We start from the raw sequence: 25828 nt of genomic DNA, 5'->3' as shown, positions 1-25828 counted from the left end.
TGAAGCAACCAAGATGTCCTTTAGTAGGTCAATGAATAAACTGTGGTACATCTAACAATATAATATAATTCAGCACTAAAAAGAAATGAGCTATCAAGCCATGAAAAGATGCGGAGGAATCTTAAATGCATATTACCAAGTGAAAGAAGCCAATCTGAAAAGGCCACATACTGCATAATTCTAAGTAGATGACATTCTGGTAAAGGCAAAACTATGGAGACAATAAAAAGGTCAGTGGTTGACAAAAGTTAGGGGAGAAAGAGGAATGAATACGCAGAGCATAAAGTATTTTTCGGGCAGTGAAACTACCCTGTAAGATACTGTAATGGCAGTTAACATGTCATTACACATTTGTCCAAACCCATCAAATGTAAAATACCAATATGAACCCTAATGTAAACTATTGTGTTTGGGCACTAATAATGTGTCAATGTAGGTTCATTGGTTGCGTTAAGAAAAAAGTGACTGAGGCAGGTGTCTCAATCGATAAAGAGTTGTTTAGCCAAAGTTTGCAGATACACCCAGGAAGAACACAAGCCAGAGGAGCATCTGCGACCTGTGCTTTTCCAAAGAGGGTTTGGGAACTTTAATATTTAAAGAGTAAAGTGCAAACATGGAGAAGGAAGAGGAGGGAGGGTAGGCAGTGAGGCAAATGGTTCCATTCAGGTGAGGCTCTGGTGAGTGTTCAGTAAATCCAAATTTTATAGGTAAAAATAGGCAGTAGAGGAAAAGTCAATTATGCGTTCATTGCAGGGTAGACAGCGGGATGATTTCTAGTCTTGCCCTTGTCCTGTGCCTATGAAGACAAGCTGGTAATTGACATTGTCGGGGTGAAATTCAGCATAACTCAGTTTTAGGGATATTTTATAGGAGCGATATGTATCGTAAAAGATAGGGGCTCACAGGGATTTTTCTTGGGAGCAATTGTGAGGGAGGCCATTTCAGGAGATATGTAGTCTTCTATCATTGTGGAAACCTGGTGTATGGATGAGGCTATCACACAGGATTGTGAAGTTACAGCTACTGTTAGGGAACAAAAGGAAGGGAATATTGAGTAATTCAGCTCTGAAGCTTAACTTTCCCTTTGGCATAGTGAGCTTGGGGTCTTGAAATTCTATTTTCTTTCACAGTTGTAACAAATGTACCACTTTAGTGTGGGATGTGGAGTGGGGGAGGCTATCATGTATGGAGGAGTTATATGTGAACTCTCCATACTTTTTGTTCACTTTTGATGGGAACTTAAAACCGCCCTAAAAAACATAAAGTTCAGTCATTTTTTAAAAAGAACTAAACTAGAACATGCTCTGAGACTGCCTTCTTGGGGTTACGTGTGAAAACAAACCTCTCCAAGAAAGAGAACACAGGGCCGGAGGGCCTGGCATTCAGTAGGGATCTGCAGTTCGTCCACCACATGCTAGCAACTGCACATTTCATGAAGAAGCTCAACAAGGAAGCAAAAAAGGAACTAAAGAAGCCTCATCAATTTAAAAGAGGGATTTGGACAAAGAAAATCCATGCAGGTGCCAATACAGAAATAGTATTTTCCTTGATGAAGTTTTTTAACTTATCAAGAGCTATGAGATAGCTAACACTTTTTGAAAAAGCTTTAAAAGGAATAGATGGACACTTGCAGAATATAAATCTTTTGTGTTCTATAAGCCTCCATTTTAAAATAAAAATAACTTCAAACATATCCTAAGTCATGAAAGCAGGGACATGAAGAAATATTTGTACATCCATGTTTGTAGAAACATTATTCACTATATCCAAAAGGTGGAAGCAAACCAAGTAGCCAGTGATGGATGAATGGGTGAGGAAAAATGTGGTACATATTTATAGAGTGGTCCCCCCTTCCAAGGTTTTGCTTTCTGTGGTTTCAGTTACCTGTGGCACAGTACAATAAGATATTTTGAGAAAGAGAGAGACCACATTTGTATCACTTGTGTCATAATATATTGTTATAATTGTTCTGTTTTATGATTATTGTTGTTAATCTCTTACTGTGCTTAATTTATAAATTAAACGTTATACATATGTATGCATGTATAGGAAAAAACACAGTAATCAGGTTCAGTGCTATTGGTGATTTCAGGCATCCATTGGGGGTCTTGGAACATATCCCCTAAGGATAAGGAGGGACCACTGTATAATGAATATTATTCAACCTTAAGAAGGAAGAAAATTGACCCATGTTGCAACATGGATGAGGCTTGAAGACATTATGCTAGATGAAATAAGCACAAAAATACAAATACTGTATGATCCCACTCCTATGAGGTCCTCCTAGTAGTCAAAATCAGAGACAGAAAGAAAAATGGTGGTTGCCAGGCATTAGAGGAAAGATAAATGGGGGGATATTGACTAACGGGTAAAGAGTTTCAGTTTTGCAAGAAAAAAAAGTTCTGTGGAAGGATGGTGGTGACATTTGCACAACCATGTGAATGTACATAATGACACTGAACTGAATGTTAAGATGGTTAAAATGGAAATTTTTATGTTATGTATATTTTACCATAGTTTAAAAAGATAACTAAAAATGTGTATTCTAATTCATGTGAGATTCTCAAAAGAGGCTATATCTAAAAGACAGATTCATGTTTCATGTTCCATGAAGCTTAGAGATTGGAGTAAGAGACTGACGAAACATGACAAGTGAACACATCTGAAAACAATGAAGTTTCACACAAATGTATGGATTTTATTGACAAGTGATATTTTCTTACAGTAATAAATATAATGCAATCTTCTTAAGAGTCAGGTTGGAGTTAGGAAGGCAGTGTACCCTTCATGGGAACAGTCAGACTGGTGGTACCATCTTCTTCAGAACTGCATCTAAGAGGGAGCCTGTGTGCTGGCTGGGAATCACACAGCTGTGGGAAACAACTGCATCAGCCCCAAGGCTTCCCTCCAGACCTAAAGGTGATTCGTGGCCCCTGGTTAATATCACCCTAGGTTCTTCCCCGTCCCAGTTTTAACATAATATATCATAAAAATAGCTAGTGCCATAAAAAGTCAACATTTCAAATATAAAAATTATTTTATACAAATATAATTCATAATTATTCTTTTAAAATACAGCATTGTTATATATGTTTGAAACACTATTAAAATAAATATTTCGTAGAGAAAAAATTTTGCTTCACAAAATTATAAAACAGAAGCATATAAAACTAATTCATGATTGGTGCTTCTTCAGGGTGTGTCTCATTCTCTCTTGGTGTAGGCAGCATGAAGTACATACATCTAGCCTGAAAACATACCACCATCACCCTATATATCTAAATGCTTGGAATTCATGTGTATCTACCCACAGTGCCCACGGCCTATCTACTTACACATCCTCTACCTGGAGCTTCTGTGGAAAGAAGGGCTTTCCTGTGGCAATTTGCACTAACATACTTTTCCAGTCAACCTCTAGTTCAGAGGTCTGTAAGCTTGTCACTTTCTGGAGTTTGGGAAAAGGCATATTAACCCTTCATCAAGGGAACCATCCTGTCCCCTGTGTAAGACTGTAACAGCCCTTTTCCCAGGTAAGGAAAGTATTGTGATTATCTGAAATATCGAGATTGTTGGTAGACCTGGACAATACTAACCCTGATTTCCAGTATCTGGAAGTTCTCTTTCCTGACTGCTCACTAGATGTTGAATGGGGCATATTTTGATGTGCAGTCTTGTGGTTCCTGCAGTATTCCAAAACTTGCTTGGAAATGAGATAGTTGGAATGCTTAGCAAACAATATAGTTGTGTTTCTAAACATCATGGGGAGAGGAAAGAAAAAGGAATACAAGCTTATATAAACCGCCTAAGTTTCCAGTTATTATTTAATCATAACCCTAAGAAGTATGATTTCAGTTCTTCTCCAACACTACAAATTAATGAGTTTCACTAGACAATAAGTTGATCAAGTAGGCTGATTGACATTTATAGCTGCCTTACCAATTACTAACACATGGCAAGGGTTTTCATGAAAATCTGGCTTGCAAAACACAAGTGGTAAATCTTCAAGGATTTGAAGTACCTTTCACACAATTTGACCATTGCCAGGAAGCTATTTATCCAGAACCATATCAGTGTCCTCAATTCCTCTTACCAAAATGTTTCTTTTTCTAAAAAAACGTAATTCATCCTTGTTTTCTGAGGCAGAGGTGACTGTTCTACAAGCTCCAATTCCATGAGGTGACTGTCCCACGAGCTCTAATTCCATGAGCAAATGTCTCATGTCAACATTTAGGCTGCTCTCTAAAGCCTTGTATCTTGCACCTCTTCTTCTGTCTCCTCTTTCAGAGCAGCAATTTGGGGCTGAGACTTGCACTTGCTTGAGTTCCGGTGGGGAAAGAGCTTCACCCTGTCGGAGGGGCTGATGGCTTGCCGGAAGAGGCTCCTCTCATTCAGCAGTTTCTGGATGGAATCATACTGCCGCACTTTGTTCTCTTCTATGACCTAGGGAAATGGCTGTTAGTGAGATCTGGGACAGAAGGCAGGTCAGACTACAGCAGGGACAGAAACTGGCACAGGCTCAAAGGAAAATAAAAGTCAAAGAATGCAATGTCTAGAGCCTTGCATTTTGAACAATCAGGTATATCACATTTAACTGCTGTGTCCTTTTGCTCTTAGGAGGTTCTACCATCTATGAAATTAGCTATGATTTTCTACTCAGCAGCTGGAAGATTCTTCAGGGAGGTTTAGTGGAACTGAAGGTGCTTTGAAAACAAAATATTAGGTCCCTTATATATTACCTTAAAAATGAGTGTAAGTCTACAGCACCATAAAGAGTTGAACTTCTTCAACAGTGATCTGAAGCTTAAGAATTCCAGACTAGTCAGGATGTCCCTGAGTTTAATACACCTCCTTGGCTTGTTCAAGTTGAGCAAATCCAAGATCAGACAATAGAGGACTTTACTTAGATTCTTGAACTTGTCCATGGCAGGGCAAGAGGTTGTGAGTCTGTCCCCCTAATTTGTTACTTCAAGCTTAGTGATAATCATGGTAATAACAAGCCTTCAGCAAGGAAACCATTTACTTCCAGGAGGCTCAAAAGCCTGAACAGAAATGACGTGATACATCATCCTCAGAACTTCCTTGTGACTAAACCATAGGGAATTTGTAAACATCACTTGAAAGAATCTGTGACAGTTTTATTTTGTTTTAATAAAGACAGATGGGGCCTCACTATGTTGCCTGGACTGATCTTGAATTCCTGGCCTCAAGTAATCCTCCTACCTCAGCCTCCCAAAGTGTTGTGATTACAGACGTAAGCCACTGTGCCTGGCCCTGTGACAGTTTTTTAAGAACAGTGAGAAGGTGGTTGAGAAAGGTACTACCTGAACCCAAATCATGGCTAGAAAAATGAAATGTGCCTCTCAACTTTGTCATTAATACCATAAATTAGACTGCAAGACAACTAGGCCTGTCCCAGACCACATCCATGGGAGATTTAGTTATTGAAAGAATCATAAGGACCTTTTTAAAAATCTTAAACAGTAGAGTATTTTGTATGACTTGGTCCCCAAATAAAGGGCTCAAAAATTATATATATCCTATTTATAAATATAACTTAGTAATATGCTGCCATTTTAGATTTACTGTATTTCAACCTCACCACATGGCTCAGATCAAAGTGAAAAACTTGTGTGGCTATTTTGAGTAAAGCTGGATGGCTGTATGACACATATGTTTGAAAAGAACTTGTACATTGTTGCAGTTTGCAGGAACTATCACACGTGAGATTGTTATCAAGCATTACAAGGGAAACAAGATCTTAAAGTTATAAAGACTCACCAAAAATTGTTGACATTCCAGCATTGCTTCTATCCTGTGTTCACAGAGGATTACTGTGCAGTCAGCAAATGCTTGTTTTAGAGTTCTTCTGATTATCTGGTATGTTCTAGAAAAGAAAGAAAATACTATACATAATATCACAGCACAGTAATTATCTGTATTTACTATTACTAATAGTAATTATGTCTATTGTTCTATTAATTTATCTCTTTAAATTACTTCTTTCTTTAAGTTCTTTTCATATAATGTTGATATAGAGTTAGCCACAATCAGCTTTTCAACCATGGGGTAGATTCTAAGTATCCACAAATAAACAGGACAAATATTTCAAAGAAACTTTTATAAATGAGTGTATTTTTCATTATGTAGATTCACCAGTACTTCTTTATTTGGGGCTATAAACATGCTTATGGTGTAAATGGGATACAAAGGCAAATCATAAGGATCAGATTATGCCCATGTATTTAAAAGTTTCATCATGTATTGACAAGGGGGAAGAGTTTGTATGAAACTAAAAACTATCTTCAGAAGAAAACACAAGATCTTAGATAAGGAAATAAGCATTTATGCTCATTTCCACTGGGCAATTATTTCATTTCCTGGGGGAGGCCCCCACTCACAGACATGATAGCCTAATAGAAATATGTGTCACCATGAAGCAGGCATAATGATTCTGTTCCTATTGTGCTATTAAGTAACAGAACTTCTGAAACTCACACTGGATCCAAATGAGCACTGGGTTCATCAAGCAGCAAGATCTTCGCCTTACTGAGAACAGATCTAGCCAAACACATCAACTGCTTGTGGCCATGGCTTAGGACACAGCCCCCATCCACAAGGACAAAGTCAAGCTTCCCAGGAAACTGTTCTATCACAGATCTGAGCCCAACCTGCAGTTAGAGAAGGTAGTTCAAATACCACAGAGTTAAAAACACTCAAGCAGTCGACATTCTAAAAATAAACACGGGAGTTCTGAAAGCTTATGTTTTTCATACCAATCCCTCTACCCCCACTACGTGCCACCATTTGAATTTGATTGAGCAAAAGTCTATTTAAAACCTTGACAGGTCTAAAGAATCAGTCTGTAACTTGTTTTATCTTTGTACTTCATTCATTAGGAAACTTTCAATGAGTGCCTATTATGTGCCACATATCCCAAAAGGTAGTAAGGAAACAATACGTGGTACATGGCTCTTGTGAGGCTCAGGGTTTATAAAGGTGTACCTAAATTATTCCAACACAACTGAATGCATGCTGGAAAAGACAATATGTATACATCGCAGGTATGCCCTCTAGTATGACATCCTATGTAGACAGAAGATAGAATGCAGCATAAAGGATGGAGGTATGACATCATCCTTGGTGCTACCTCCCATCTTCTACTCTGTCATGATTGAGGACAAAAGATAGCATAAAATAATCAACTGTGGGCTTTTTAAAATTACATATGGAAAATTGCTATTCATCTTTTGAATTCATAAAAACTAACTGTAACAAATAGATAAAAATATGAAGTAAAAAATACTGGCATTAAAATAGTGGCATAACACTAGGACATATAAAGCCTCTTAGATATTGGGGTAGAAAATGAGGGCTGTATTAGGGTCAATGACTTTTTTTTTAAGCTAGACAGTAAAAGTAAAGTTTGAAAATGCAAATGAGATATAGAAACCCATTCTATCAAAATATGACAGTTATTGAAGTATTGGATCTTATCGATTATTTGAATAAATGTGCATTAAATGTTTATTTTTGGCAAGTACTCCTGAGTGTATGAAGGCCAAAGAGATATACAGATGATTGTCTCCTGCCCTTGAGAAGTCTAGAATTTAGTATCAGGAGGTAAGATGGGCTCCCACCTGACTGTAATGGAGAATGAGACAATGGCCTCAGAAAGAATCTTTTGATTTCAGAGTTAAAATCAGAAATGGCCCAAAACACTGTGTTTGTTCATAAAAAATTAACTGTGTGTCCATCATCTTACCAGGAGATTTTAAGCCTCTTTGATATTGGGGTAGAATATGAAAGTTGTGTAAGGACTAATGGCTTGTTTTTTTAAGCTGGATAGGAAACAAACAAAACACATTTGAAAGTATATTGCACATGATACTCCTTTCCTTGGTTGGTTTTTCATTAAAGTAATCTCACCTTGTGGAAAATTAAAGTTTGAGAAGAGTCTCTGGTATGGTAGGAAATGTAAGCACATTTATTCGACAAGGGGGACTACTCTGATGTATCCCCGAAGACTCAAACATAAAACTTAGAAACACAAGTGCTGAGAATATGAATAAAGGGCATTGGGCAGGGAGTTAGAGGACCTGTGTCTTTCTTTGTGCCTTCAACGTTTTTTATTGTTTCAGTCTATGAAGCCAAGCTGCTATGGTCTATCTTTTTTAGAAAAAAAAAAACAAAATCCCTCCCTTGTTTCTAGGTTCTCCTTTAGCTATCATTCAACATCTGCCTATTTAGTCATCTAGAAATCTCAAGAAATTAATGTGCATCTGTCGTCTCTACTGCTTCACACCACAAGAATTTTTCTTTCTTAAAACATCTATTCCTTGGCTTAAGAGAAACCACACACTCTATGGCCATTCTTCCTATTGTCATGTGTGAACAACTCTCCCTCTTCCTGCCCCCTTGAATATTAGTCTTTGTCATTTCCAACTCTCCAGACTCTCCTCTGAGATCCCAGTCATTTTCAGGGAATTGAGGACCGCCTATAAGCTAATAATTTTCAAATCTTTATCTCGATCCCTAGACTTCTTCCAATTACTTTTTAAATCATTTTCCTCCTTACCAACTCTATTACCGTGACCCCAGTCTGGGTCATCATCATCTCTTAGGCATCATCCTACAAATCTCAATTAGTCAAATTGCCAGTGCACCATACAAACACCCCAGGGATCTTCCAAAGATGTAGGTTTGACCATATCACTTCCGTTTTAAATCCTATGGTAGTTCTCCTCCTGGTGGAATAAAATCTAAGGTCTCTCACCTGGTATATGAGGCATCCAAATGGAGCCCTCTTCACTCTTATTCCCAGCGGCACCAAACATCTTGTAGTTCCCTAAACACCTTGATACTCTCAAGTGATGCCATTGCTAAGCCTGACATATCCTTCTGAATATCCCTGATCATCTCTTAAGGCATTCAACCAGGTACCTAGTGATAGTAGAATTTGTGCAAGTTTCCCTCGTTAGACTGTAAGCTTCTTGAGGGTAAAAATGCGCTCTTCAGCTCTGTGTTCCTAACGCCAGTCCTGGGTAACTGTCAACCTCAAAAATTCATTCATTTATCAAATAGGTACTGAGCTCCTAGAATGTGGGTGGCCAAACAAAACAGAGTTTTGATGAATGATAAATGAATCAAAACTTAAGGATGAATGAATGAGCACTGGCTTAAGCTCTGCCATTGTAAAATGTTATCTAAGACATATCACTTTGCACGTGAGTATTTAAGATGCTATAAATTTCCCACAAAATCAAATTATAAAATTAAAAGTTCCCTAACACTGACAGAAATGATACTACTTTAGATCAATCAGCAGTATTTGAGGTTTTGTTTTTTTTTTTTTCCCCAGTCAAATTAACAAGCAAGAAAAGGTCTGGCTAAAGACTGGAGCTCTAGAGTCAAACACAATCAGCTTTGAATCTGTCCTCTTCGGCTCATTTGCTGATGATATCAGGTGCATTATTTTAAGTCTCATTTATCTCATATGTAAAAAAATGGAGAAAATAATAATATTGATGTCAAAGGGTTGTTACGAGGATTACCAGAGATAATTTGTGGAAAGCGGTTCCCACAGAGTATGGCACATGGTAAGTACAGTAATTATTAGTATTATTGGAGCCTGGGCAACTCCAAGGACATGGGCTCGGTAACTGAAACACTACCTTTGTGTGACAACAGCTTTGTAAAAATTTTCCTTCACAAGTTGCCTTGGGAATTAAATTAGCAGGAAGTACTGCAATACTGTGAAGTTAGTGATGGCCATAGTAACAGGGTGGAGATTTTGGTCAGAATGCAGTACGCTCCCTCTAGATTCACACTAGTCATACACTGATTTCCTAAGGCCATACTAGGAAAGCTGTTTGACTGTCTTAGACTTTGCACTTGTGGCAAAGAGCGGAGCAAAGTATGTTTTTCCCCAGATGAAATTCTTTATTAGAAGTAAATAATTACATAAATTTATATATAACTGTCAATATTTAGAGAATAGAATTTTTAAAATGAATGACACTAAGACTGACCAATGCAGGGGATATTTTGCAATATTCCTATCTCACTGTTTCATTCACTATGAAGTATAGTAAAAAGCTTTTTAGAATCATCTTCATTAGAGAAAAGTCAACATAGTTAATAAAACTTAAAATTGAAGTCAGTAAACATTTAAGAAATTTATTAAGTGCCTATTTTCTGCCAGACATGGTAATAGGCTTTGGTGAGATAATGGAAAGCAAGATAGATTAGTAATTGTTTTTGAAAAGTACAAAGTTATTGTTACCAATCATATGTGCTGATAAGAATTCTCCTACAGATCTTTCGGATGTAAATGACTGCTTAGTCATGTATTCCTTCAACTGGCTCTTAATGAGAGTTTATTAAATTCTAGGTACTCTGACAGACCCAAGATTCAAAGATGAGTAACAGGAGCCTCTGCCTTAAAGGAAATTATGGTCCAAAAGGGGAGAAAAATAGTAAGTGGAAAATTACTGTTCAAAGAGATAAGCACTATGGGCAAAAAACAAACAAACAGGAAATTGCTAGAGAGCATCTCATTTAGTGATCTGTGGCAGCAGAATCCTTTATCCTTTAAATATGTATATATATGCACACACATACTCACACATATATATTCCCAATATAATCTTTCTTTTCTTTTCTTTTCTTTCTTTTTTTCTTTCTCTTCTTTCTTTCCTTTCTTTCTTTCTTTCTTTCTTTTTTTTTTTGAGACAGAATCTTGCTCTATTGCCCAGGCTAGAGTGCAGTGATGCGATGTGGGTTCACTGCACCCTCTGCCTCCCAGGTTCAAGCAATTCTCCTGCCTCGGCCTCCTGAGTAGCTGGGATTACAGTGCCTGCCACCATGCCCAGCTAATTTTTGTATTTTAGTGGAGACAGGATTTCTACATGTTGGCCAGGCTGGTCTTGAACTCCTGATCTCAGGTGGTCCACCTGCCTTGGCCTCCCAAAGTGCTAGGATTACAAGTGTGAGCCACTGAGTCCAGTCCCCAATATAATCTTGTTAGCACTATCATTAGAAACCATTTTTCAATAAATTTAAAAAAATATGTACAAACTTTAGCTCAGTCCTCTCCAAACCAAGAAGACTTCAAAATTACTGGAATCTAAAGTTTTCTAATTATTTTCATTACAACCTAGCATTAAAAATAAATAAATAAAAACATCAACAGTTTGTAGATATAAAGAACTTTAAGAAAAATAACTTGCCAGCTTCATGCTAATGAGCTAATAAGTAGTATGTACTTCCCAAACTGCTGTGAAAAAAGAAGAAATTTTGTTTTGTGACATGTTAAACTAAAAAAAAAAAAATGTCTAAGAGTTTGTAAAGGATTCAAAATGTTGACTTTTGCTATTGCCGTACTCTGGAATGTTATTATGGAGCAAGAGTTTGCTCTTGTGACAGAGAAACATGAAAAAAAATCATAAAAGTGAATTGCAGTTTTACTGAATAATCCGTAAGTGACAGTTATAAAAATAGACACAGTCAACTCCTTTTGATACTCTGTTTGCTACTATGTAGATTTTTCAGGGTAAATTTTCAACTTAGGAGGCCACTATTGCTGCTATTTAGCTTGTTTTCTAAAATACCTTACTATCAATGAGTAAGGATGGAAACTATTTTATAAGTAATTGAAAAAGCAAACAATTACCCAAAAAGCCTTCATTCCAAAATCAACAGACATTGTACTTAGATTACGGACAACCCTGACATAGCCCACAGGGGTGATGCAGCTCTGTTCCCGCATCTGCCAGCTGTCCCAGTCGAGGCCCTCAGACATCTCAAGGCTCTGAGTCCTCATTTTAAAGTGAGGATGGTAATACCTGCTGTGTATCAATCATAAGGCTGTTTCCATGATTTATTACATATGAAATGAAAGAACGCCTTATTCATTCAACTGATATTTATTGAATACCATCCGTGTGTGCAAGACTACTCTAGGCACTGGAAATACCACAATGAATAGGATAGAATCCCTGACCTCCAGGAACTTCCACGCCAGAAGGGACATGGACAAGTTAAAAAGTAAATCTCCAGCCAGAGTGAGAAATGCTATGAAAGGGGTGGAGTTATAGGGTACACCTAAGAAACTGAGACCTGGAGTGTCGAGGCAGATTTTTGGAAAGAAGTGATGTGTAAGGAGAGGGCTGAAAGATGGTAGAAGCAGGCAGTGAAGGGCTGGGGAGTTTCCCAGGTGGAGAACAGCATGTGAACAAAAAAGCCTCTGCAGAACAGAAAGCACATGTGCTTTAGAGAACCAAAGAACATCAGTATAACTGAATCATGGAAACTAAGGGGAAGTTGGGCAGTGAGCATAGAAAGCCAAACAAAGACGAAATCATGAAGGACCTGGTAAGCTACCTTAAGCAGTGTGGACTTAGTCCAGAAGGCATTAAGGAGCCATATGAAGGGAAGAAACAAGTGATCAGATGTGGGGTTTGGAGAGATCACCAGAGCTGCAAAGAGCAGAATGAACTGTTGGGGGTCAATGAGGGAAATGAGCCAGGAAGCTATTTCAGAAATTCATGCAAGTGTTAATAGTGGTGTCAGGTGGAAATGAAAAAAAGTGAATATATTCCAGATACTCCCGAGGGACAGCATTGACAGGATGTGGCATGTGGGTACCCGTGGAGGAACTTGAGAGTGAAAGACGAGTCCCAGGTCTAGGCTTTGGGAAACTGGAGGGTGGGATGTCATTCAGTGGAATTAGGAACACAGGACAGGTATGTGGTGGGGCAGGGAAAGAACACAATCATAGACATAGGTGCTTTTCATATGCTGAGATATCAGATGGAAAGCTCTGGGAACAGGCAGATATGGAGGTCATCAAAATAGAGATATTAGTTAAAGCCAAAAGGACACATGAAATTTCCCAGGGAAATTAAGTAAAGTGAGACAAGAACTAGGATTCTGTCAAACACTATTTAAAGGATGACCAAGTAAAGTCCAGATTTAAGAAAACATGATTATAGTTACTTTTATTTGGTACTTATATTTGCCTGGCACTGCGCTGGGCCCATTTTACATGTAAACTTGAAAAGTCACAACAATTCTACCAATTTATTGGGCCACAATGCCAGAAGTCTGTTTTTCTCTCGGGATTCAGTTTCTTTTAAAATTCTCTTTTGTCTACACAGCTGGTAATTTCAGTTTGGCACCAATCTTGGAGAGAAGCTGTCTGAGCCTAAGCTGTTTTGGGATGGGTAAATTAAACTATCCAACTTCTAGGTCTTAGAAACTCTCTTTCCTTCCCTCGGTCTTGCTTTAAATTCCCCCATCAAATGACAGGGCAGAGTGCCATGGTAAAGGTCTGGACCCAGGAAATAAGGAAAAAGGAGGCTGTCTGGACCAGCTTTGGTTCTAAGCCTTCCAGCTAGTAACTAGGCACAAGTCCTCATGGCTTCATGAGATGCAGTCCAGATCAGCAAGGGTAAGATTCTACACTGGAGTTGGAAGCCAAGTCCAAGCTAGAAATAAAGCATTTCTTGGCCTGGAATTTTCACTGTATATATTTTTAATTTCCATTTGGGATAATGGAGAATTATGTAGGAGGTGCTGTTGGGATAAGATTCAGGTGTTTGGCTATTTGTCATTATTCTGTTCATTTACCTCTAGAGATACTAGTCATGGCAAGGACACAGAGAGGACTAAGTGAGATGACATACATCCTGGTTTGCCCCGGAAAGTCCTGCTTTACACTGTTGTCATAATGTCCTCTTCCAGTTTAGTATCTGACACGCCCAAAAATGTCCTGTTTGGGCAAATTATATTATCAACTGTATTAGACTAAAGCCTAGGCCTCGTGACTTTGAAACTCAAATGCCTTTTCTGCTTATCTAGGCTGATACTTGCTTGTTTGTATGCTGCTAGCAGGCTTCCTCATCAAAAACCTATCACTACTACTCAAAAAAGCACACTACTACTCAACAAAAACTCAGCACTACTACTCAAAGTGCTCATGACATCAAAGTTAGACTAACATCATCATCTTTGTGAATAGTGAATTATTAAAAAGGAGAACAGTAAAAATATAAATCTAAATATGAACTGATTAAATAAAAATCTAAACAGGTAAAAGTTTTGCATTATATTAGTATTTAAAATCATAACCACAGGCTCTAAGATTTTAGATTATACTTATGATCCTGCTTTCCTGTAAATTTTATTTTGATTTGGTAATACTTGCAGATTTCATAAAGGCTAATGTCTTCCCTCCCAAGTTTCTCTCCCATTGCATTGTGTTCCTATAGTGCATTCTCTGAAGTCACATCAAAGATCTTAAAATGTGTCACTTGCAATTTAGTTAATGTTTTCTTTAAAGCCCCTGTGTTTGTTGGGTAATAAGGAAACTTTGATAATGAAAACGGTTAATCTAAGTACATTTTATTAGGGGCATGTTAAGGTTGGGCATTCAACGGGTAAGTGTTTAACACTCACAGGCATTTCAAAGCTCCTGGCAAGGTCCACTGTGAAGGAAGTTCTTCCCCAAAAGGGAAGAACATTTGGGATAAACAGAAATTGGGCTACAAGGACCAAAAGTGCTAATAGTGGAATACAGTTGTTCTCTAAGAAGACCTTTGAGGCTGAAAATTTTAGGTCCCCTGATCCTATTCTGCTTCTGCCACAATCCAGACCTTTGGACTTAAGTTTAATAAAACAAAATAATTTATGTTCCCCTTTTCTTTAATATAATGCTTATATTTTTAAAATTGTAAGTTTATAGCTAGAGTATTCTGTTAAAGAAACCGAGAATTTCTCCAGCTCTTCTCCCCACCAAATTCCTCTGTATAATGACCTCAATTATAATGAACCACCTGTTGGATAAACATAAGGTGTTATTTAGAAAATTTTATTCCATTTTAGTTAATATATTTCCTATGTAATGTCCTAATGCTTCGAAGGATGGCATATGCCTCATCTAGGTCATGTGGCATTTTGCCTGGCAGTGCTCACAGCCACATACCCAAAGGCAGACGATTCCTGGCGACTTCCAAAGAAAACTATAGTCATTTGCAGGTGCTCTAGAATGAGCATCACTCTTTTGTGCTAAACCTATGTTTCCCAGAGAAGTATATCAAGTCAAACGAAAGCCTCCTTCTTGTAGTGGAGAACTTCAGAATTCAGATAGGGAGTAGATGAGAAAGTGTGGAGAGATGATACCTTATACTGGGAATAATCCCAGTGTAGTGCAGTTGCCTGGGTCTCTTCTAATTCATGTTTCATTGATGCACATTGATTACGGAAGGACAAAGTAGTGCTATCTATGGGGTTTGCTATAAACTGAACCCTTCTGTCCCCCTGCCAAAGTCATATATTGAAATCCTAACTTCAAAGATGATGGTATTAGGAGGTGGGGCCTTTGGGAGGTTATTTAGGTCATGAGGGCTCTACCCTAAACCCATGATTTGGATTAGTGCCCTTATAAAAGACAACCCAGAGAGCTAGCCTGCCCACTCTTCTGCCATGTAACAACACAGTGAGAACACAGACATCTGTGAGGAAGCAGGCCTTCACCAGACACAAAATCTGCTGGCACCAGATTTTGAACTTCCCAGTCTCCAGAATTGTGAAAAATAAATTTTACTGTTGTTTATAAGACATCTGGTCTATGGTATTTTGTAGCAGCCCTAATGGACTAAGACAGAATATTGGTACTAGGATCTGGGTACTGCTGTAACAAATACTCAATGTGGAAGCAGCTTTGGAACCAGGTAATGAGTAGAGACTGGAAGAGTTTTCAGGTACATGCTAGAAAAAGCCTACATTGCTGTGAATGGACAGTTAAAGGCAATTCTGGTGAGGGCTGCGGAGAGGAGAGCTGTAGAGAAAGCTACTGTCTTCTTACTGAATACCTAAGTGGTCATGAGCAGAATGTTTGCAAAAATATGGATGGTAAAGGCCCAATCTATGGGTTTTCAGATGGAAATGAGGAACATGTTATTGGGCAATGGAGGAAAAGCTATCCTTGTTATAAAATGTCAAAGAACTTGGCTGAGCTGTTTGTGTCCTAGGGTTTTGTGGAAGGCAGAATATGAAAGCAGTGAAATCGAATATTTGACTGAGGAAATATCCAAGCAAAGTTGAAGGAGCACCTTAGTTATTCTTGACTGCTCATAGTAAAATTCAAAATGAGAAATGACTTTAAAATGGAATTATTGATCAAAAGGGAAGCAGAACTTCAAAATTTGGAAAATTCTCAGCCTATCCATATTGTGAAAGATGAGAAAGCCTTCTCAGGAGAGAATACAAAGGTTGTGGCCAAATTTGATAAGGAGATTACTATGGACTAGCCATCTCAACAGAAACTAGGTGCTATGCATTAAGACAGTGGGGATATTAGTCAGCCACCTAAACAGAAGCCAGAATTTATAGTCCAAGACAATGGAAGAATGACTCCAAAGCCATTTAGAGATCTTCCAAGCTGCCTTTCCCATCATAGGTTCAGAGTACAGTAGCCTGGGGTGGGGCAGAAAGATTTCAAAGGAGGGGCTACAATTATCCCATGCCACCTCACACTGCAGACTTCACATTACCACCTCATTGCAGACTTTACATTGCCACCTCACACTGCAGTGTTTGCTCCTGTATTAGCCCATTTTCACACTGCTATAAAGAGACTAGGTAATTTATAAAGAAAAGAGGTTTAATTGACTCACAGTTCCACATAGCTGGGTAGGCCTCAGGAAACTTACAATCATGGCAGAAGAGAAAGAGTTATGTCTTACATGGTGACAGGCAAGAGAGAGGGTGTAAGAGCAGGGAAAACTGCCTTATAAAACCATTGGATCTCATGAGAACTCATTCACTATCACATGAACAGCATAGGAAACCACGCCAATGATCCAATCACCTCTCACCAGGTCCCTCCCTCAACACATGGGGATTATGAGATTATAATTCAAGATAAGATTTGGGTGGGGACACACCCAAACCATATCAGCTCCCCATACTCCATTACCAAGCATCTCCACCACCCTAGGTGTAGCTCTAGCAGACTCCAGGGCTCATGCACTACTCTCAGCAAAACTGTAGGGGGATGGCTGCCTTCACCTAGATTTCAAGAACTCAGAGAGTCACGGGGCCCAGGTAGAGGCCCAGGGATGAGGTCATCACATACAGCCCACAGTAGGGCAATGCCCAGTGGAGCTATGAAGGCGCGCCACCTATGCAATCCCAGACCAGTAGAACCGCCAGGCATGCAATTGCACACTCAGGGAGTTATAGGTGTGGGATTGGAGCACAGACATGCCACAAAGAATGAGACACTCAAATCCATGAGGATAGAGCCTCCACCCAGGGTGTCCAGAGGTGAGACACCACTCCAGTAAGCCTGGAGAGCAAAACAAAACAAATTATTCTCGAGCCTTAAAGTTTTAGACTTATAGAGACCTGTCACTCCTTTTTTCTTTTCTATTTCTCTTTTTTGAAATGGGACTGTCTAGCCTGTGCCTGTTTCACCATTTTATTTTGAAAGCACATAATAGGTTTGATTTCACAGTTTCATAGTTGGAGAGCAATCTGCCTAAAGATGAATCACACCTTAAGTCCCACTCTACCTGATTTAGCTGTTTGTGCTGATTTAGATGATATTTAGATGAAACCTTGAACTTCAGCCTTGTAAGTTGATGCTGGAACAAGTTAAGACTTTGGGGGCTATTGGGATGGAATGCATGTATTTTGTATGTGAAGAAGACATGAACTTTGGAAGCCAGGAGTGAAATGCTATGGTCTAAATATTTGTGTCCCCCCACCCCCTCAAATTCATATGTTAAAATCCTAACCCCCAAGGTGATAGTATTAGAATGTGGGACATGTGGGAGGTGATTAGGTCATGAGCACAAAGCCCTCATGATGGAATTAGTGCCATTGTAAAAAAGACCCCAGAGAGGCCTTGCCCCTTCCATTACATGAGGACACAGCAAGAAGGCACCATCAATGAACCAGGAAGTATGATCTCACCAGACAACAAACCTGCTGGCACCTTGACCTTTGACTTCTCAGCCTCCAAAGATTGCTTATAAGCAGCTCAGTCTTTGGTATTTTATTTTAACAGCCTAAATGGACCAAGATAGGGCCTGATAGTTGGAGCCTTACTACTGAGGAGAGAAGTAGGTCCAGTCAAAAGTACCTGTTGCTCCAGGTATGTTAGGGTACTCCATTTTAAAGCTGTGCACAGAAATACACACACACAAAGTGTGTAGAATGATCTCAGCCATATCAACCATTTGTGTTGGTATGAGTTACCTCTTTTGAAATCATTTCAGTTACAGGTAGGTCCAGTCAAAAGTACCTGTTGCTCCAGGTATGTTAGGGTACTCCATTTTAAAGCTGTGCACAGAAATACACACACACAAAGTGTGTAGAATGATCTCAGCCATATCAACCATTTGTGTTGGTATGAGTTACATCTTTTGAAATCATTTCAGTTACAGGTAGGTCCAGTCAAAAGTACCTGTTGCTCCAGGTATGTTAGGGTACTCCATTTTAAAGCTGTGCACAGAAATACACACACACAAAGTGTGTAGAATGATCTCAGCCATATCAACCATTTGTGTTGGTATGAGTTACCTCTTTTGAAATCATTTCAGTTACAGGTAGGTCCAGTCAAAAGTACCTGTTGCTCCAGGTATGTTAGGGTACTCCATTTTAAAGTTGTGCACACACATACACGCACACAAAGGTGTAGAATGATGTCAGTTATATCAACCATTTGTGTTGATATGAGTTGCCCCTTTCAAAATCATTTCAGTTAGCAGCCTTACCTCATCTGCAACTTCCCATATTTCTTGATCACTCCACTGTTCATAGGGATCCAAGTTTTTTCTAAATGTTCCAGAAAAGATAAATACTTTCTATATCAATAAAGAAAAGAAGAAAAAAGTATGAATAACCTATATATCTTTTTATTTTTCCCTTATTGTACTGTAAAATATTTCAAGTGAAAAAATATTTTAAAATAAGAAACACCAGTGTACTTACCATCCAGTTCTCTCAAATTTTAATATTTTATCATGTCTGCTTTGTATCATACTTTTAAGAAACAAATATTACAGCAATATTTGGAGTCCCTTGTGAACATTTTTCTAATCCCAATGTCTTTAGAATAAATAAATTGAGATAATTGTTAATTGTAGAATATTAAAAAAATTTATTCCTAGTAAGATTCCTTATTACAAGCAAATGTAATAAAAATTAAAAAGTAAAAAAAAAAAAACAAAAAAAAAAAACAACAAAAAAAACCCCAGTAAGTTTATGAGTTATAATTAACTTGGTAGAACAAATTCCTACTTTGTTAATGTATTTCTTTGGATTTCTCTGATAAGCCTAGCTTCCTAAGGGATTTTGAAATTTCTTTAACTTATGCTTATTCAAATACACATGTTTATCTCATCTATAAACCACGGCAAAACTCTACTTATCTGATCAGACAGGCACAAGAGAGAGCCTCAACTTAGAAATCAGTGGAAAAGCAGAAGTCAAATATTTGCTTAACTGAATGCATGTTCCTGGTAAGGAACAAAATGACAATCTAATTCCCTGCATGGAGCATTGCACAGCTATCACTCTGAGACATCTACTTACCAGATCACCGTCTGCTTAGGTCTACCTATATTATTTTAAAATGTCTTAAAAGAAAATCACTGTCTCATTGGGGAATGCCGATGCAATAACAATAATAATATTTAGTTCTCTGTGCATAGGGGTGAATTGAAAATAATATTTTTGATATCAACATTTAGAATAATTTTTTTATCTTTTTTTCTTTTGCCTTTGGTTAATAACATCCATTAAGGGGAATTAAGAATGAAATTTCTTGAAGTGCAGTTTTTACCAATTGCCTTGAAATGAGAATATTCAGTGGCCATCTGGTCCACAAGGAACCACATAAGGCAAGTCAATCCCCAATTAATGGTGTCTGTGTCTCTCAGGCAGGAGAGTATCCTCAGCAAGGCAGCCAAGTTTACTGAGGGTCATGTTAGAAACGTCATACCCTGGGGCATACCTTATGACTTAAAGAAAAAGTTGTTGTCACATGTCTCAGGAACTCTCTAGAGAGGTCAGCTAGGAACCCTATGCTGATATTTCTCAACCTACATCAAAATCACCTTCCTGAAAGGTACCTACATTGCTTTACAGAGGTGAATATAAGAGATAAGCATATGACTCATAGGATCATAAGATATGTGATGGATATGTTTGTGTATCCACCTCCAAACTTCTATATAAATAAAAGTAATGTCTGAATAAACTGAAGAGAGTAGACAAAGGTCATTATTGGAGAATTCTGAAAAACTAAAAAGAATTAAACAAGAAGCAGTGCTGAGAACTTGAGTCAGTTCATTATTTAAGCAATTGGATTTATTTAGTATATAAAGTTAAAAAGCCTTGCTGATAGAATTTTGCCATTTGCTTTTTTTTTATATATTTTTCATTTTATATTGTGGTTCTTTAAATAAAAGGTTTCTAGCATTATAGAAAAGAACAGGAAAGGATAATTTTAAGGGTTAACCAAGTATCAATGTATTACCTGCTACAGAAAAGTTATCTCCACCAAAAGGGTGGGACCCATAGCTCCCATTTATGGCAGACTTACTATGAACCATGTCCTGGGACAGGCTCATTCTATATGTTATCTCTTTCAATCTTCATGTCAACCTCCTGAGGTAAATCCTATTATGTACATGAAGAATCAGCAGGTTGGAGAAGGTAAGTGACTTGTCCAAGGTCATTTAGCTAGGAGATAGTAGGAGCTGGAATTCAAACACAGGAGTGTTTGTCTCTAAACCTGTGCCTCTCATCACCACAGCAAAATGGCTCAAGTCCTTTGTGGACCATTTTTTCCTTCCTATTTAAAGCTCAGGAAAGATTAAAGGTTGGGCAGCAGCAGTCTGATGGATGCATAAAGAGTCCATCAGTGCTCAGCAGCATATTCTTTATTTAGACAATTATCCATCCCTCTGGTCACAGGCTCAGTTCCTGGAGAAACTAGCTTCCTCTTCCTATGCAGGACCTGAGTTGAAGGGTTTTATATGGGCTACAGCTTCATTATAACTTTCAAGGAGACTTAACACATTCAATGGAAGCACACAAACTGAAATGAAATAATGGCATTATCATGGAGGACTGCGGGAGGATGGTTGGGGGAAGGCCAAAAATGTTACAGCATCAACACAGACACAGAGTTATGAAAGGCAATGTGGCTTGCAAAGATGTTGTAGTAATGCAGTTCTGGCCTGGAAGGTATGTCTACAAACAGGAACCGAGCCTCTTTGATCCTCCATGTTTTATGAAATAGGTGCTACCTTTCTTCTCAAAGCTACTCTACCCCTAGGCCTTATCATCTCAGTGTATGGTACCTTCATTTCCTCAATCCAGAAACTTGGGAGTCATTCATGACTTATCTTTCTCCCTGATCTTCCCAAATAAAATTAATTATCAGTCCTATCTGGAGCAAGGCAAGAGCCTCCTAATTAATTTCTTTCCTTTCACTCTTGCATCTCTTCCCATCCATTCTCATTCAGCAATCAAAGCAATTCACTACAACAGAAATTAGAACATTTCATTGACCTTTTAACAAACCTTCAAAGGTTTTCCACTACACTCAGGCCTTTAAGATGGCCTACACGACCCTACGTGTTTTAGCCCCTCCTACTTCTCTGACTCACTTAGTGCCCTTCTCCACTCTCTTCCCTTTCTTCCTGCCACCACACTGGCTTTCCTTCACTCCCTCAGCTTCTTCACACATTGGATTCCCCTTGCCTGGGAATCTCATTCCCTACCTTCTTTCCATGGACAACTGCCTTATTTAGGTTTCAAATTAAATATCACTTCCTCAGGGGTATCTTTCCTGATCCTCAATACCAAATAAGGTCTCCCAACATATGGTCCCATAATACTCATACTCTGCTTTCATAGCTTATAGTGAGTATTAAGATTATACATGCATTTGTGAACATTTTGTTTTTAACATCCATCTCTCCTACTAGAACATAACTGCTGTGTACCCTGTCCTTAGCAAAAGCTGTGTTCGTAATATATTCTCAATCAATTCTGCCCGAATAAATAAATGGACTCATATGAAAATATAGGAAGTAAAATACAAAAACATCAAACTCAGAGTTCAGCACATGCTGTTTTTCTTCTTTCTGAAAGAATAGCTATTACAACCTAGTATTCTGTTTTAGCTCAGAAAAAAATATATATACACATATACACACTATATATATGTACAGATATATGTATGTATGTATATATACACACATGTATATATACACACAGATATGTGTGTATATATAGATATACATGTATATATCTATCTAGATGTGTATAGATATATATATCTCTACTGCCATATATATATATGCACACCCATATATAAATACACACACACACCATGTATAATTCTATTAAAATGTGGCCAAATATTTATTAGTATCACAGTCTTTAAAGAAATAATACTAACAACCGATTAAAATTTTTATCGTTCTCTATAATTGCTTGGGAAATGGTAGGTCTAACTTTTATTCATAATACTATAGTCTAAAAGTTTATATAAAATATCTATCGAAGTATATTGATACATATTAATTTTAGCTAAAATAGATATATATTCAACATTATGAAGAAAGAAAGCTGTTGGTTGAAATTAGACATCCCAAAGTTTTAAGTGTGGTGAATTTGATACCATTCAGAAATTCTGTAGGTCTTTTGTCTACAGTTTACTGTCTAGTGTTAGGTACTGAAGTAAGTACTCTAATTGAAAAAAAAAATTAACTGAACAAACTGGTTCAGTTAGAATTCAATTTCATACAATTAGGCATTTCATTCCTGTATTACAAATAGTACCTGGCACTCTCTTGCTTCCAGGGGTGCCAGTGGGTGTCTTAGTTCTGTTTTATAAACTGTTTGAACTTTCCACAAACTCATCTCTAAATTTGAAAGGTCTTTGGAGGTCACCCAAGTCCTTTTCTCTGGTTTACAAATGAAACAGTCAAGGCCCTGAGAAGTTAAGTGGTTTGCCCAATGTGGTACACTCGGACTGATTTTGCAGCAAAAAATATACCTGAAACTATCAATCACACAATGGCCCTTTATCTCTCTTTTAAGAAACTTCACCAATAGGAAAGTTAGGATGTGCAAATATCTGATATTTATTTAACGCCATATATGTCATAAAGAGCACTTGAGACCCAGAGAAAAATAAGAGCACCATTACTCACCCTGTGACAAACCTTTTTACTACAGCTTGACTCCTCAACTCAACTCAGTGGTAACAGATGAGCCTATATGGAGTTCTCAGGGTTGCTCATGTATATTTCACTGCAACAGGCATTATGCTTTAGCATTGGATGTCAAACAAAAAACAATAAAGCAGTTTGGCTAGTGTGGTGACTGGATGTAATATAAATTACATAAGTGGGAAGTGTGACTGTTTCTCTTTAAGTGTACAGTGCTGTTTGACTTTGGCTCAGAATGGAAATCTATCTATCTATCTATCTATCTATCTATCTATCTATCTATCTATCTATAGTAGGTAGGTAGGTAAATAATGTGTATATATATGTGTGTGTGTGTGTATATATTTATTTAATGCCATACACACACACACACACACACACACACACTCCATGTATAGTTCTATCAAAATGTGGCCCAAATGCTTATAAATATCACAGTGGTTTGGATCTCCCTTTTTGACAATGTCTGCAACATTTTCTTATAAATTGAATCTGTATACTAAAAATCTGTTCAGTGTGAACAAATCAAGATCCTAAGTTTATGTTAGAGAATGTTTAAAAATAAGTATTGGCCAGGCACTGTTACTCATGTCTGAATTCTCAGTGCTTTGGGAGGCCAAGGCAGGAGGATCACCTGAGACCAGGAGTTTAAGATCAGCCTGTACAACATAGTAAGACCCGGTCTGAACTAGCTGGTGGTATGGTTTGGATCTGTGTTTCCACCCAAATCTCATGTTGAATTGTAATTCCCAATGTTGGAGGCGGGCCTGGTGGGAGGTGACTGGATCATGGGGGTGGATTTCTCATGAATGGTATAGCACCATCCTCTTGGTGCTGTTCTCATGATAGCGATTCAGTTCTCATGAGATCTGCTCATTTCAAAGTGTGTGGCACCTCCTCCCTCACTCTCTCTCGCTCCTGATTCGTCATGTAACATGCCCGCTCCCTATGTGCCTTCCGTTAAAAGGTCAATGAAAAGTTCTAATTTCTGTTGTAGTGAATTGCTTTGATTGCTGAAAGTTTGTCACCTTTCAAACTTGTAACTGAAGATTTAGAAATACATTTAAAAATATATTTTTTTTGTTTTTTATGAATTAAGTGCATAATTGATTAAAAACTTCCTGAGGTCTCCTCAGAAGCAGATGCTGCTATGCTTCCTGCACAGCCTGAAGAACCATGAGCCAATTACATTTATTTTCTTCATAAATTACCCAGTTTCCAGTATTTCTTTATAGCAATGAAAGGATGGACTAATACAGTTGGGCATGTTAGTGCGGGCCTATAATCTACCTACCCAAGAGACTGAGGTGGGAGGATCACTGGAGCCCAGGAGTTCAAGGTAACACACTCAAGCCTAGGTGACACTGCAAGACTCTGTCTTCGAAAAAGTGTTGCTTTGTTTTCAAGAATATGTATTAGTTAGAACAAAGTAGCTATAAATAGATGAATAAAATATTCCTCAGTCAAAAATATTTAAGGTTTATAACAAATACAGAATAATTTTGTAATATTTACATATCTTTGCATATAAATGATTGCATGTAAGATATCCAAATTATTGTTTCCTCTAAAATTACTTAATGCCTTACAACCTTTTTATACTACATCTTTTTAGTATATACTTTTTCAGAGATAGCATAAAAGAAAATACTTTCCTGGTCTGACCAAATAATCAAAAATTTCACATTTTTAGGCTCAGAAATAATAAAATTGCATCGTACCTACTTCTATACAAATTATTTTTCTCTCCTCCCTTGAATTCAGTACTCCACCCCTACTGTCCTCATTTTACTCCAGACTCATCACTTCATAGCTGAAGAGTTTCCTAGCTCATGTCCCTGCTTCTCCTGCCACCTACACCCTAGGCCACGAGCAGCAGCAGGGTCCTCCACCACCCTTTCACCAGCCTCTTCCTCACTCAAAAAGGCCCAACCCATTCCTCGTGAAGCCATGTTGGCACTTGTCAAGTGTTAACTTCTTTTTCCTAATACTCCCTAACTTGTGACCTCCTCTGACCTTTTGCCCCTCAACTTTTTCTAGTTCCCATCTTAGGACGTGTCCATAATCTCCCTGCCTGGCATCCTGGAATACCCTCTCAACATCCTCATGCCCCCAACCATTCTAAAATCTACAAGCTTTATGACCCTTTATGAACCACTTTAATTATCACTTTCTTTGGGAAACTATATTCTTTTGTTCACTTCTATGGTACATACCTCCAATAAAGTACTAAGATGGGGACATTATTTCTTGTGCTCAAGGAACTGTAAATAATAATAACAACCACCACACAGCATATTGTACTTACTCTGTGCCAGGGAGTAGTACTAGTTATTAACTCATTTAATCCTCACAAAAACACAATGAATTAGTTACTGCCATTACACTCATTTTACAGAAAATAAAACAGAGGCACAGATAAATCAAGATTACATAGACTAAAATTCAGATACTGATGGAACCACAATCTCTCGTTAAAGAAATCAAGCATTTAGTGATTCAGCACAAAACAACGCATATTGAATTCTTATCAAGCAAGCTATTGTGTTATGCACTCTATAAGGGACAGA

General features: G+C 38.0%; 1 protein-coding gene across 1 annotated transcript in view; it reads right to left on the bottom strand.

The window, feature by feature from the left end:
* Positions 1 to 2677: 2677 nt before the first annotated feature.
* The window catches only part of CFTR (CF transmembrane conductance regulator), a 188297-nt gene continuing 165146 nt past the window's right edge, over positions 2678 to 25828 (bottom strand). The window contains exons 24-27 of the mRNA XM_073009299.1: positions 18783 to 18872; positions 6496 to 6668; positions 5779 to 5884; positions 2678 to 4440 (exon numbers count right to left, since the gene is read on the bottom strand). Of these exons, the coding sequence (XP_072865400.1) occupies positions 4240 to 4440; positions 5779 to 5884; positions 6496 to 6668; positions 18783 to 18872 (570 nt within the window). The 3' untranslated portion in view covers positions 2678 to 4239. The remainder of the gene's footprint in view (positions 4441 to 5778; positions 5885 to 6495; positions 6669 to 18782; positions 18873 to 25828) is intronic.

Source organism: Chlorocebus sabaeus, chromosome 21 (assembly GCF_047675955.1).
Source record: "Chlorocebus sabaeus isolate Y175 chromosome 21, mChlSab1.0.hap1, whole genome shotgun sequence".
Classification (NCBI taxonomy): Eukaryota; Metazoa; Chordata; class Mammalia; order Primates; family Cercopithecidae; genus Chlorocebus; species Chlorocebus sabaeus.
Note: the sequence above shows the minus strand (reverse complement) of the source record. Positions and strands in the feature narration are given on the sequence as shown.